The 15,850-nt window shown below is 40.2% G+C and overlaps 1 protein-coding gene across 1 annotated transcript in view; it reads left to right on the top strand.

Moving 5' to 3' along the window:
* Window positions 1–9,831: 9,831 nt before the first annotated feature.
* LOC124260418 overlaps window positions 9,832–15,850 on the top strand; it is a 64,086-nt gene continuing 58,067 nt past the window's right edge. The window contains exons 1-2 of the mRNA XM_046694731.1: window positions 9,832–9,968; window positions 14,162–14,214. Coding sequence (XP_046550687.1) covers window positions 9,866–9,968; window positions 14,162–14,214 — 156 coding nt within the window. The 5' untranslated portion in view covers window positions 9,832–9,865. The remainder of the gene's footprint in view (window positions 9,969–14,161; window positions 14,215–15,850) is intronic.

The following is a 15,850-nucleotide window of genomic DNA, read 5'->3' as shown; positions in this document are numbered from 1 at the left end:
TTATCGAGGATGCAAGGTTGAAAGCTTTGTCTTGGATCCTTTAGAACTTCTGTTGATAGTCTCTACGTCGAGGTCCTTGAGCCTTCTCTTAAACAACGACGTGTAAAACTATCTTTGCAGTCTGTCGCTAAACTATATTCTAATGAATCCAACCATGCATATAACTGTGTCTTTAATCAACTGTATGAAGATATATGTACAACAAGAAGTCTTCGCTTATTCCGCCTCTAGGAATAAGAATCAAACCTTCCTTTCTGCTGCTGGCACTGAGCTCGGAAATATATCTCCTTCCCGTCTGGTTTCTTCTCCTCCTTGGCAACTCGTGAGTCCACAAGTAGACCTAACACTGACAACATTCAAGAAATCAGAAACCAACCAAATTCAGTATGAAGAAGAATTTAATCAATTACGAAGTAAACATAATACATACAATTCGTTACATACAGACGGATCCAAGGATGGTGGCGCAGTTGCTTGTGCCACTGTCATTGGATCCAGAACAACATCCTCTAGATTACAGCTCAAAATTATTCACAGCGGAAACAAACGCCATATAAAAAGCCTTAAATATATTTTTACAAACACTATAAATATAGACAAATAGTCCAATTCGGGATTGGAACCCACACCCTCAGGGTCAGGCCCCTAATCGACAGCACACAAGGTCAGCCGCCTTACCCGCTCAGCCACCGCGACTTCCACAAAATGTAAGTCGGACAACTGATAGTCTAGACGGCGGACTTTGTGTACCCCTCTGATAAATGTAAATTGGCACGGCTCCCACGGCCGAAAACTATGATTACACAATGCCATTTAGAAAGTGGTCAAATGTAACATATGTTATATTTGGGGATTACACTTTCTTAGTAAAGTACAGATTCTATTACCTTTGTTGGGTTGAGTCCCATCTGGGATTCAAACCAACACCCTCAGAATCAGGCACCTAATCGCCAGCACACAAAGTCTTGTGATGAAAGAATCACGGTCATGTCCTGCTTAAATGTGTTGATTTTTCCATCACAAAAGATAACTATTCCAAAGTTTCTTCCTTGAAGGATAATTTTAACGTAAGTTAATATTTAATACTTAGAGTCTTGGTTTTTAAAAAGAAATTGAATTATTGCACACATTTTGATTGATAATGCTGTACATAGATACATTGCATTTTATATTCGGTAGAATTAGCAACCGAAATTGTTAGTGGCTGTATTCTCGAGGGGATAAAGTATTGTAACATTATTGTCCTCCTGAGTACGTACGTAAGTCCCACAACGTTCAAGGTCAATTTTGCTCTACCAAACTTTTAATCGTAGTATTTTTATGTTTTAAATGATGGCTAAAACTTAGTAGAGTCGTCAGGGATTGAAGAGATGGTGTAAATCCAGCTAGGGTCCATGTAGATAGCAAAGCACTTCAAGTCCACATGGTCCCAAGTATGGTGATCAACTTTCAGTTGCTGGCGATACTCAGCCCGGTTTTCTTAAATATTGTGTTGTCCTGATTGCTATCAAATTTAGTGATAAATGCCAGTTTTATTTCTTGTTTCAGTGATATTCTATTTATTTTTACTATCCATCGTCGACAGGTTTTTAAAAATTAACTGCATTTATCATGAATTTATAACTAGTTTTACTCACGATGAGACTGAAATACTGCCGATATGACTATAAACTTTATCTCACTCACTCACTCCTATATTGGGTCTGTGAGTGAGCATTGGGCAGTGTTCACTGCCGACTTCAATGCAACAAAGATCGACCCAGAGCGATATGTGAGTGAGTGAGTATGGTTTTACGCCACTTTTAGCAATATTCCCCATATTGCAGATCAAACACATGTTTCCTCGAGGATCTATGTAGTGTATTATTTATTTGTTACAATACACTGAGAGTAACTTACCTCCCTTGGATTGATACCATGTTTACAGAAACAATACCATTCTCTACAGCAAGTGTAATGCCGTCAACATGATACATTGGATAACACTTGCTGCTATCGATGTGAAGTTTGGCATTATAGGAAATAGTTTGAGTTTGAGTTTAGCTTTCCGCCACACTCAGCAATATTACAGCTATATGGCGGCAATCTGTAAATAATCGAGTCTGGAACGGACAATCCAGTGATCAACAGCATGAACATCAATCTACGCAACTGGGATACGATGACATGTGTCAACCAAGACCGCGAGTCTGACCACCCGATCCTGTCTTACGACGAGCATGGGTTACTGAAGATCACTTCTAACCCGGATCTTCACGGGTGTAAAGGAAGTAGGATGAATGATACCCTAATATATTGTTTAACGCCGGAACACTCTTGTTATTGAATATGCGTGTAGATACGTCCCCCGACTGTTACGTATTGTTACAGTCCCCGTCGTGTAGATCACGTCGTCAACTCGTGTGAAGCAAATGTCACCACATACACACCTTGACTGACGTATAGAAAATATTTGTGATTATTATGCAGCAACAACATATCAAATAGAAGCGGTAGAACCCTTTCCACATCCATAAGAAATCTCTGCTTAAAGCAGAGTCGATTGTACAGTTGTGACTATATCATGGGTATATTTTTGTTTCAGCAGTATTACAGCTGTATGATGTTGTTTGTAAACAAATCGAGTCAAGACCAGACAATCCAGTGATTGTCACGTTGCGATATGATGACAGAGCATGTGTTTATGACTCACTATGAAATAGTGGTGATACCAGGTGTTCGCGAAAAGGTGAGCGTATCCTGCCCCACCGGTGGCACCCGTCAAAAACATATGCTAAGTTTTGTCAATTGTTCACCTGAAGTAATTCGAGAACGTATGGTATAAGTCAACACAGGGGTATTGCATCGGACATCATATTTGTCACTGATGCATCAAATTCGAAAATTTCCTCCACATGTCTGCTATAAAACTTCTTGAAAGCTTTACTGAGGCGTCGAATATTGTAACATTGATCAAACAACATCTGAGCAAGAGTGGTATAACCCTCTTTGAAATCCTTATAAAAAGAGCACGCTCGATTGTAAATTGTGAAATGTAGGAGCTGGAGCTGTTGGAATATTGCTCGACATGAAAGGGAAGTTGACTATTGGGAAGTTGGAATCATCCCTGTTGTCATACAGCTTTGTGGAGAGATTTTTGTCACTCTGAATCTTTATGCATAGATCTAAATATGTAACACTGGAGGCGGTCTCACTTGTCCCGTTAATTTCAAGTTCAGGTGGGTAAATCAGTGGAATGCAATTGGCTATTTGATGGTCATTGAATGATATTAGATCATCGATATACCGGAAGCTTACAGTAACAAATTATCAAAAATGCAAATTCAACTTATAAAGTTGAAAAAGAACGCGATGAAAAACAACCCCGCGAAATCGGATTTCAAACGATTCACTACATTCACCCCAGCCGGGGTGAAAAGTGGTTTCAACAGCTGTGCTGCGCTGCGCTGCGCTGCACAGCTCTAATGGCACATGCGCAGTGAATAGGTTCGCGCAGCTTGGAAGCGACATTTGAAGACGGAAAACCTTCGCTGGCGGTGTATACTCATTCTCTTCCCACAGAGGCTACTTGTCATATCTTCCTACGAACCTCTGTTCCACTACGGCCATATTTTCCGGTTCTCGTAAAATCCTCTAGTGGCAAAAAAAATCGCAAAACGAATTATCTCCCTTCTTTCTATCCAATCAGAACGCGTTAATCGACTTAGATCCAACTTGACTAATGCAAGCAAATGTGGGGCCACAAATATCCCTCCTCAGCCGGGAACACACAAGACATTTAATGGCCAGCTTGTCTGTTGTCAACGAGGGCGATGGCGAAGCCATTGATTCGCCATTTACATGACTGAGTTCTGTCTAGAAGAAACGTTTGCGCATCGCGCAGGGGAAGAGGTTTTAGTTTTCCCGAAGCATACGGAAATTACCGAGGCCTTGCGAATGATCACTTTTGAAACAACGTCGCTGATTGCACAACTAAATCTGATTGCAACCAATCACGAATCCTGAACACTCGCACCATGAAAGGGTCGTATTAGAACAGAGGTTCGTAGGAAAATATGGCAAGTAACCTCTGTGGGAAGAGAATGGTGTATACTCGGAGTAGGGTTTAATGTGAGCTATTTTTCTAATGTTTTGTTGATATTTCACAGGCGCGAGCTTTATATATGTTATGACAGTAGATTACCGATTTAACTGTTTATATAATTTCATTTGTCTATTTCACCACACGTTCTTCTTACCGAGTCACTTTCTCAGTTCGATACTTAAAAGCAACGTCATTATTTACCATTGTCAGAATGTCTAACTGTGATATAGATGTGTCTCTGTCACAGACAAAACTCACTGTCTGTTTTGTTGACACCTATGTGTATGCCTGCCTGTCTGCTAATGACAATATGCAGTACACAACTTCGATCACTGACCACATGCAATTTGAACTTAACACCTATCAGGCTATACACCATAAACAAAACCCATTGATTTATGGCTCGTGCACCCGAGTTCTGTCTCTGTCACATTATGTAATTACACAGACAGGCAGGTGTGATTCTTGTACACATGACATTTTATGATGTCTGTTGATTTCAAAATGCTATACACAAAAAATGAGCATGTATTTACAAACCCCAACATCTCTATACACGCACAAAGACCCCTGATTGTATCGGCGAATGAACCAGCCAATGAAAGACTTCGTTACACTTAAGTGCACGCCTACCCGCTCTGACTGGGTTCGGTATCCCGGGTGCTTCGTTTCGAGGGAAGTAAACCCATGTACAAAATATTGCACTTTTGATTTGCGATTGTACGCTTATAATTTTGTTGATTTTATTTTTCATAATCATCAATGTATATTATATGTCATGAATAAATGATAATTGTGTTTTAATTATGTTTGTTTTTTGGTTGCATGTGACCTTTTAGTTAAATTACCTTGTTTTGATTTTGCCAACCCAAGCAGAAATTCCGATTCATAACCTGGGGAGGGTTGGGTTACCAAGACTGGCGGCAAGTCTCCGTCATTGTATTCCCAGGCTGTGGCTGGAGGTAATTCGACCCCTCTGTATCTCACCAGTTGTCTACAGAAATCTCGCGCTGACTTTTTACGTGAAATGAAAAACCATTGCAATGTTCCACACTTCGTTAAACATATATCGTGTGTTTATCATAATTATTGGTTAAATATCTCGTTTTATCAGCAAAGCGTGAAATGTATTATTTGTTTAAGGTTTAACACCATAAATGATCGCCCCCGTACTTGCAGACCAAGGGTGACCACAAGACGACAACACCGTAATATTGTGCGAGAGCATGTATAGAATCCCTTCATGCAGGCATCCGAAACAGCACGCCAGACAGTGGAAACACACGGAAGACCAATCAGTACTGATACAGTACGCCGACGTTTTAACAGCGGAACCTCCATTGGACCTATCTTCACCCCTCGTCATCGGCGTGAACGTCTACAGTTTGCCCTACAACGCCAAAACTGGCGATACAGGCAATGGAGAACTGTTCTATTCACAGATGAGAGTCGGTACTGCGTATCAACTGCAGATGGCAGAACAAGAATATGGCGACGATGTGGATAGGGTTACTCAGACCAATGTGTTATGGAAAGAGACTCATGGGGAGTTGCAAGCATCATGGTATGGGGTGGAATAGGCCTGAAGCAGAGAGTGGGTCCTGTGGTGTTCCAGAACCTTGGTCCAGGGAGATGAGGCGGCATCACAGCGGTGCTCTACATCGACCAACCTCTCGACCCCCACGTCATACCACATTTCGCACGTCACAACATTTTCCACCACGATAACGCCCGGGCCCATACTGCCAGAGGTACACAGGACTCCCTACAGGACAACGGTGTCAACATTATGCTGTGGCCAGCCCTTAGTCCTGATTTAAACCCAATTGAACATCTTTGGGATGAAACTCAGAGGAGACTGAATAATGTCATACCAAAGCTCAACACAGCCGATTTATTGCGCCAGGCCTTTCTCAGAGTGTGGTTCCAGGTGCCAATGGCCTTCATCAATCGATTGGTGCACTCCATGCATAGATGCTGTACTGCAGTTATTGCCGCTCGTGGTGGTCACACTAGATACTGAAGTCAAGAGTCTGAAAGGACTGCAAACGTTCACGTAATGTCTTGAAATTGTGCTGAGTTATTCATTGATGTATCAGGATATTGTACACAAAAGATGTTTGTGATCCGCTTATTATGTCCATTTCTGTAATGATTTGATTACAGTGCCTATCTAATTTTGAATTCGTACTGACATTTTTTTTGGCTGCTGAGTATGTATGTGTCACAGATTCAATTGTTCATACAATGTACAGCACAGCACCTCTGGCACATTTTACAATTTTTGTCCCTAACAGCTTGCCATACAGATTAGCTGGCTGCCGGCAGGTACATCCTGGGCTCTGGCACATGCTGCTCCTGCAGTCTGTGCACTCAGGTGATATAAAAGCTGCATGTGCCATGTGCCCGGCACACACCACGCTGGCAGTGGCAGCCCTCTATGTAATTTCCCTAATTAGAGGTTTGTTTGAATTGTTAATATTAAAACAATTTCTCATAATTAAGTCAGGTGTAAACCTGTATTCAAATAATTATATTTATTAATGGTCTAGTAACCATTAACTTTCATAATTATTTACACCTAATAATTATTTAAAATGTCATAATAGTTTTACTTGTCGTATTAATTTATAAAGACACACCATGCTGGCAGTGGCAGCAATTTCCCTAATTACAGGTTTATGGCACGCTCGTGTTTGACAAACACCAAATGGAAATGGCAAATGGCATAATAAAGAGATTGAACACCAGCCCAGTGGTCGTGTTTTACAACCCTGCGACATATGTACTATACACATTACTGAAATTCCTGGAATATTGCTTGAAGCGGCGTAAAACTCAATTCACTCACCCGAAAAAACGGAGTTCGATTCATGACATAGGGTTAGTATTTCGTTAGAGCCCATTCATGTTTTGTTCTCCCGTCGTGATGCGTCCGCAAAAGTGCTTAAAGCGTACAAAACCATACAAATGCATGCGGTGCACACAGAGAGCACAACTATGAGGTACATTATAACAAACGAAACCATCTATATCATAACGCGATAAGTGACATTTATTTACACACAAATGTAAGTTTATGATACATATAATAAACACAAAGGGTATTTGGGAGTGCCTGCACTTGGAGTGAAAGTATAATAGTGCACAAAACATGGTCCTCTGCATGATCCTACAGGGATAAGAAAATAATAACAAGATATGTGAAAAACAAGCAGGTGCTTGTATACAAGGGGTACACTCTGTTGCCTTTGACTTCACAATAGCTTTTTAAAATAAACTGACTGAATTTGGTTTTACGCCGCTTTTTAGCAATATTCCAGCAACACGGCGGGGGACACCAGAAATAGGCTTCACACATTGTGCCCATGTGGGGATTCGAAACCGGGTCTTCGGCGTGACGAGCCAACGCTTTAACCATTAGGCTACCCCACCGTCCCTTTAAAATAAACGTTTACATGTTCTAAACAATGTGGTCTCCCTGTTAAAATGTCGAATGTGATTCAGTCTATGTATTCGTCTGTAACAGCAAGCGTACAGCTAGACTAAGGCTCAGTCTTTCATTAACGAAGGGTTAAGCTTGTGATAGCACTATTTTTTAAAGTTGTAAAATCTTCGGTTTTGTTTGAAATATATAAAACTGAATGTTTTACAAACTTTCTTAACAGTAAGGAAAAACACATCAGGCCGTTGAAATGTCATTATTACATTCTTTAACGCCCAATACATTCTGTTACAAATGGCACATTTTGTATTCAAATTGTCAATATGGAAATTCACCTGCCACTTCATGTAAATGATTTGTACGTGCAAGTCTCTCTATCCATGGAAAGCGGAGGTCAGTGCACATGCATTGATGACTTTTTCACTGTCGTTCACTGTTCAGGCAGCTTAAAATGAGACTGTTTTTGATACTTGTTGAAAGGGGTCAGACTATAAGCCTTTTGTATTCTTGTCAAACTCAGCGGCAGGTTGCTGTCCGTTTTAACGTGAGTCATGGTGCTATTTGTAGACTGTATCAGAGATTTAAAGCCAATTGGTCTGTGGAATATGCACATCGATGGGCTGTTGAAGAGGGAAAAGGGAGCGACTCTTTCCACATTATTAGATGGCCAAATGGATAAGGAAGACGATAATAATATTTCCAAACCGTATTTTCAAGTATTTTGATACAAAAATGCCCCGCTCCGAAATGTGCTATCCATATTTCAGGCTATTTCTATAGTGACGCTTTGCATAGAGAACCCCCCATGATGTGGGGTACCTATTTACCCTTGAAGAGGGGGTAGTTATCGACATACATTACTTTATTAGATGGCCAAATGGTTAAGAAAAGGTGAGAGACTTTCTGAAAACTAAACTTGAAGTAGAGTCAAGCCGTGCCGACTGTATACCCATTGAACGTGCTCACCGCCTTCCCACCAAGAGACACCCACGGCCCATAATTGTGAAATTCTCTGCTTTTAAAGATAGAGAATATGTCAGTAAAATAGCCAAGGAAAAACTTAGTGGTAACAGAGAGGTTCGGGTATCCCCCGACTTCACCCAGGCCGTAAGGAACACACGGAGACAACTGGGGACGTTTCTGCAAACATACAGAGAAAAGGGGGAAGATTGTTATATATCTTATGACAAACTCGTGGTTAATAACACGGTCTACACATATGACTGGGATAAGGACTCATTGCGTGAGGTAGGAAGACGGCGGATCCCCCCAGCGAGCCGTGCTTCACCCACTCCCTCTCGGGCACGGGACCGGTCTGGCACGCGACGAGAGTCCCCGGGCCAGTATAGCAGACGACGAGACTCTTTGGACAACTCACAGCATAGTTAGCGAGGTGGCCGAGGCCGGGCATCAGCGGCCCGTGCGAAGCTAAGTACACATTTCATTACAGATGGAAAACTCAATAAGACAATATCAACAATTAATGGCAATGATAACGATAACAACGGTGAAAAAAGTAATTATAATACATTTCTATGTTGGAACGTAAATGGCCTTAATTCTAAATTAAGTCAATTGGCTAACCTCACAGGGTTATGTCAACAATTTAATGTCATCGCTTTCGTGGAGACGTGGGCAAAGAACCCAGTAGATTTTGCTACTCTGTTTCCAGGATATATCTCCTACCAGTGTGTGCGAGAACGCATCTACTCTGTCGGACGATTCAGTGGCGGTATCGCTGTGTATGTGAGACAGCCTATCCCATCAAGATTCACCCGTATACACGACGAGTGGTCACACTGTATATTTTTCAGAAGCGACATTATGAACAACCTCGCCAATAAACCCACGATATTTGGGTTCGTATATGTGACTGATACACAGAACTCCGTTGATGTAGGACTTTCAGGAATCGGACTCCTTGAGAGTAGACTATATACTTTAACCCGAGAACATCCCGATGCATCGCTTGTTTTATTTGGAGATTTTAATGCCCGTATAGGCGACAATAGTGTTATATAGAACATGACTCCACTGAGTATTTACCAATTGAAGATATAGACTATGAGAGTGATCCATTGAACATTCCTAGATCATCCAAACATAAAATAGTCAATTCAGAGGGATTAAAACTCCTTGATATATGCCGCAATTTTAACATACATGTTCTAAATGGTAGAAACGGGAACGATAAATATGGAGAATTTACATTCATTGGACACCAAGGGAACAGTGTTGTGGATTATTGTTTGGTTTCCTCATGTTTATATAGATATTTCGAGAACTTTGATATTCTAGCGCAATCCGAATCGGACCACTTGCCTGTAATAGTAGATATGAAAACATCACATGACATGACACGTGACAGCAATCACGCCGAGCATGCGCGTGCAGAGGTACACAACATTGAGACAGAGCTATGGGACGCTAGCCGTAAGGGTGAGTTTATTCAATACATTTCAGATAATATTTATGAATTCAGCATAATATTTCATGATGTATTACATGACAGTGTTGAAGGTGCTATTACATCGCTGAATGACTTTATCCGTAGAGCCATGCATGCACCCAGAACACACCGACCCACGAGAACACGTGCACACTCACGGTCACGCGCTCGCCCACAGCACACACGTGTACAGCCCAGGTGGTTCGACCGTGAATGCGAACAGGCTAAAAGACATAAGTATGTTTTACTAAATAGATTCAGAAAATCAAATAACTCACTGCATTGTAAACATTATCTAAGGGCAAAGAAGGATTTTAAAACACTTTGTGATAGAAAGAAAGCAGATTATGAAAAAAGCATTTTAAACGAAATTGTTGATGCTGCAAAGAAACAAGACTGTCGACATTTCTGGAAATCTAGAAAGAAATATTGTTTTTGTAGGGAAAATATATCTGAAAATATATCAGTTGACGAATGGTTTAACTATTTAAAAAATCTGCTCCCTGGAGATACGAATAACATTGATAATTCCTTTGGGGAACATGTTCTTAGCTATACAAGTAATCACAACTTTAATGACTCTGAGGATTGTATTACTTCTGGTGAATACCTTGGTAATCGTATAACTGATAACGAGATATTGTGTGCAGTAAAAGGTCTGAAATGTGGAAAATCACCCGGGGTAGATGGTATTCAAGTTGAAGTTTTTAAAGAATGTATTTCTTTATTGCTTCCTTTTATGAATAGTCTGTTTAACCAAGTTCTAGACAGCGGCGTTTTTCCAGATTCCTGGAATGTAGGATTGATTGTACCTCTGCATAAGTCGGGTGAAAGGGGTGATCCAAACAATTATAGAGGTATTGCATTATTGAATACACTAAACAAAATATTTACCACTATATTAGATAATCGCATTAAGGCTTGGATTTCCACTCGTGAACTTTTATCTGAGTGCCAAGCGGGATTTCGAGAAGAGTATTCAACTACGGACCATATATTTACTCTCCACAGTATTATCCATAAATATCTGCGGAAGAAAGGGGGGAAGTTTTATTGTCTTTTCGTAGATTTTAAGAAAGCGTTTGATTCCGTTAATAGGTCAAAACTGTTATATGTACTACTACAGTCAGGTATACATGGCAAACTCCAACGTCTTTTACGTAATATGTACACCAATGTGAGAGCATCTGTCAGAACCAGTAAATTTCAAATGAGTGATATATTTGATACATATGCCGGAGTGAGGCAAGGTTGCATTCTATCACCTGTACTTTTCCTGTTATATGTTGAAGAACTTGTTAAGGAAATGTTATTAAATGATACGAGAGGTGTATTTATTAACGAACATATCAGAGATCTTGCAATAATGCTATTTGCAGATGATGTCGTGATTCTTGCCGATTCTGTTGTCCAGTTACAATGCAAGATAGATACTCTAAATGAATATTGTTTGAAATGGGGTCTTCAGATAAATATTAGTAAAACTAAAGTAATGGTTTTTAAAAATGGGGGTAAAATCTCTAAAAGTGAAAAATGGTTCCTTAATGGCCAAAAATTGGAGGTGGTGTCATATTACAAATGTTTAGGTATTATATTTTCGTGTAGAAATATATTCTCCAGAGCCTGTGAAACATTATCTATGCAAGCTGAACGAGCCCTACATGTCATAAAGAAATTCATATGCAAATATAAAGAATTACCGATCCATGCATCATTTAAATTGTTTGATGGAAAAATTCAACCAATTTTGTTGTATGGCTCTGAAATATGGGGCATTAACATAAACAAGAATATTGAAAAGGTACATTCAAAGTTTTGTAAGTTCTTGTTGCGTGTTGGCTACAGAACTGCGAACAAGGTTATTTTAGCTGAATGTGGACATTTTCCACTGTTTATTAACGCCCGATGTCGGGTTATTTCATATTGGCTAAGATTGATGAGACAACCAATTTCACGATATTCAAGATGTAGTTATGAAATGCTTAAAACACTAGATGATACCGGAGATATTATTGGGTTTCATTCGTTAGAACTATTCTTTTTAGTCATGGCTTTGGAAACATCTGGAATAATAAAATTATTCATTTAAGAGCTTTTTGTTATGTTGTGTGATTTTAATGATAGTCCAACAGTATCTTCGACATATTTGGTATCGTTGATGCTATGTAAAGCATGGAGCTGTTACTGTTGAACACACATTAAGTAATATTTTGCTGATCTAAATATAAAGTACCACCTTTTGTTTCCTTGTAATGTTTTTTCATGAATACAGTGCCAACCAAAGGTATATGTCATATTCAAATGATACAGTTGAATCAGAAAAATATAATTTTGGAAAAATTAAGTTGAATTTGTTAAGTTCAACTCATATTTTCTCTTCAAATGCCCTTTCTATTAAAATTGACCTTATTAAATATTTTGGCGATGAGCATATATGTAATATTATTGTCCACAATATATATTATGGTCTGAGTATTCCAAAACTACTATTTTGATGAAAATCGGTCTATCCAAACCAGAGTTATTACATTAAACCATCCAGCTATCGGTTAAATATTGCCATAACAGACATGATATGCTGCACCTTAAAAGGGCCCCTGCACGGTAGTCACGCACGGTAGCTGATGACAACCGGCTTTAAATCAAAGCTAAATCATTCCTGATTGTGACAAATTACATCCCATTCGGTCGCCAGAACTGCGCCACATTTTTACCATTTTGGGGGTCTGGCTTCTAGACCACTCTGTTGCACGGCAAAGTGATGATTCTGAAATATTCCATCTGTTCCACTGGTTTTATGATGATACTGATATTTTAACACATCTCTCAGCCATAATAAATAGGATATTAATTCTGCACCATGGATGTGTCAACAGGATACATCTCCGACGTAAGGTAACATGCAGCTGTTAAAGGTCACATGCAACGTAAAACACAACTTTGCAGATTCTGATACCTTTCGGTATGGACATACCGAAACAAATCGTCAAAAATGAAAATTCAACTTAAAAAGTTGAAAAATAACGCGATGAAAAAACCCTCGCGGAATCGGAGTTCAAACGTTTCACTAATTTTCCCAAGACTTTTCTGGGGAAAACGGGTTTCAACAGCTGGGCTGCGCTCATAGCACGTGCGCAAGTAAATAGGTTCGCGCAGCTTGGAAGCGGGTTGTCGGGTGAATACTCGGTGAAGGCTTTGGTGTGAGCTATTTTTCTAATGTTTTGTTGATATCTCACAGGCGCGAGCTTTTTATATGTTATGACAGTAAATTAACTGTTTATATAATTTCATTTGTCTATTTCACCACACGTTCTTCTTACCGAGACGGGGGCGGTGGGGTAGCCTAGTGGTTAAAGCGTTGGCTCGTCACGCCGAAGACCCGGGTTCGATTCCCCACATGGGCACAATGTGTTAAGCCCATTTCTGGTGTCCCCCGCCGTGATATTGCTGGAATATTGCTAAAAGCGGCGTAAAACTAAACTCAGTCAGTCTTACCGAGACGCTTTCTCAGTTCGATACTTAAAAGCAATGTCATTATTTAGCGTTGACAGAATTTCTGACTGTGATATAGATATGTGTTGTCACAGACAAAACTCAATGTCTTGTTTTATTGACACCTGTGTGTCTGCCTGCCTGTCTGCTAATGACAATATTCAATACACAGCTGCTATCACTGACCACATGCAATTTGAACTTAACACCAATCGGGCTATACACCATAAACAAAATGCATTGATTTATGGCCCGAGTTCTGTCTCTGTCTTATGTAATTACACAGACAGGCAGTTGTGATACTTGAACACATGACATGTTATGATGTCTGTTGATTGTAAAATGTTATGCACAAAAAATGAGCATGTATTTACAAAACCCAACATCTCTATATATATACACACAATTAGCCGTGAAGGCATCTGCAAATGAACCAGCCGTTACACTTGAGTGCACACCTACCCGCTCTGACTGGGTTCGGTATCCCGGCTGCTTCGTTTCTTGGGAAGTAAACCGAAGTACACAATTTTGCACTTTCGATTTGCGATTGTACGCTTATAATTTTGTTTATATATTTTTTCGTAACCAGCAATGTATATTATATGTCATGAATAAGTGATAATTGTGTTTTAATTATGTTTGATTTTTTGGTTGCATGTGACCTTTAACACATCAGGTTTTATATCTGCAGTGCATCAGCTCGCGGTATTGTCTGACACGATGCCACTATATCGGGAAGTAATGGTAAGTACTTTATTCTTATTCAGTTTCTTCCGCATAATGGAAATGACTAAAATATTACATTCACACTATAGTCTGTTTGCAGTGAAAACGTACCGATGAATTTCACTTCAAACAAAGAAGTAAATCAAATAAAGTGAAATTAAGATTGCGAATCCTCATAACTTTACATTGCCTATGAAACATTAAAATCTCAGAATTTTATGCAACCTAGGATAAAAGTTGTTTAACAAACGATCATAGTTAGTAGTAGATATAATGATAGTCCGAGATCAAGTCCAACAAAAGCCTCTGTAAAGCTTTATTTCACAAATAAAGCTTTTGTTAGGCCCTTAGATCTCGCCCCAGTATATCTACTACTTTTGAACCCCCAGTTAACTTCCCGACCCCACGTGGCACAATAGTGTCGCTATGACGTGTTGACAGGAGGTAACATTGTACCGTACGGTATGATCAATAATTCCTCTCTAACGAAACCTCTCCCTGGCCCATCTCTCAAGTAGTACAAGTTCGGCTTGTCGGCTTTGATGTCCACTTTATCTATATTGTAAGTTTTGACCGACCATATCGGATTGGTGGCTCGTTTCCGAGTGTCCCTTTCGTGTTCCCCCGGCTGGTAGAGGTACCTCACGAGGGCCCTATCTGGTATCTGTTTCTCCTTCCCACGCAATGGTGCAGACGACTCAGCCACTATTGATTTTAGTTTGATAGCGTCGGCTGGTTTCTTGCCGGTGAGACAGGTGATTTCGTGGTTGATGGCTGACACCACCTGAGGTAGCCGTGCTACCCATTCAGTCGATCGTTTCCCCGCGTTGGTCATCTCTCTCGCATACTGATGCCCAAATAAGCGCTCTGCCAAAGTCCGATTGAATCTCTCAACTATGGTTTGGCTGCGATGAGCCCCGGCAGCGCCACGCCTGACCTTGGTATCGTGTTTGTCTAGCAGGTTCGACACGGCACCCATGAACTCCCGCCCGGGGTCGAGTCTTTCGCGGTCAAAGGTTCGGCTTCCTTGTAGCGACTGGCCACGTCCACGACGGTTAGGGCATACTTGTACCTCTTGTCGTGGGGTAGGAACAGGAGGTCGGCCTGGGGAACGCTATTGGGTATGTTTATACCGAACTTCTTCTAGGCACGTAGCGTGATGCCGGTAAATAGATCTGCCACAGGTTTGATTGTTATGAGAATGTCGGCCTTCATATATCTATACATAATTCTGTATATATATTTATAAATAATTCTGTATGAAGTCATTCTAAAATATATTTACATTCCCTAAAATACCTGTTCACCTTAATTGAGAAGCTATGCTTACCAGTGACCACTCTCCATTGTCTATAAGTAAGCTGGGGTAATGAAACAACGATGTTATATAATTGTAGCTTGGGTTTTTGACTTGTTCAAGCAAGGTAACACACAAAGTGATCAGTGCCCAGGTCGGGAGTGAACTGAATGGATTGGCCATGTCGGCAAGTTTAAACTGTCTACTTGAATATGCCATGTCGGCATAGTGAGATTTCATGTGAAGGATTATATGTGATATTATTCTGAGGAATGTGATGGAGCAGGAACAATTGTATATCCGTGTGATAACCAAAGTAAGACTTTTAACATATACCATGATACTTGTTTTGAACAT

Source organism: Haliotis rubra, unplaced genomic scaffold (genome assembly GCF_003918875.1).
Source record: "Haliotis rubra isolate DU_JTF1 unplaced genomic scaffold, ASM391887v1 Scf119, whole genome shotgun sequence".
Lineage (NCBI taxonomy): Eukaryota > Metazoa > Mollusca > Gastropoda > Lepetellida > Haliotidae > Haliotis > Haliotis rubra.
Note: the sequence above shows the minus strand (reverse complement) of the source record. Positions and strands in the feature narration are given on the sequence as shown.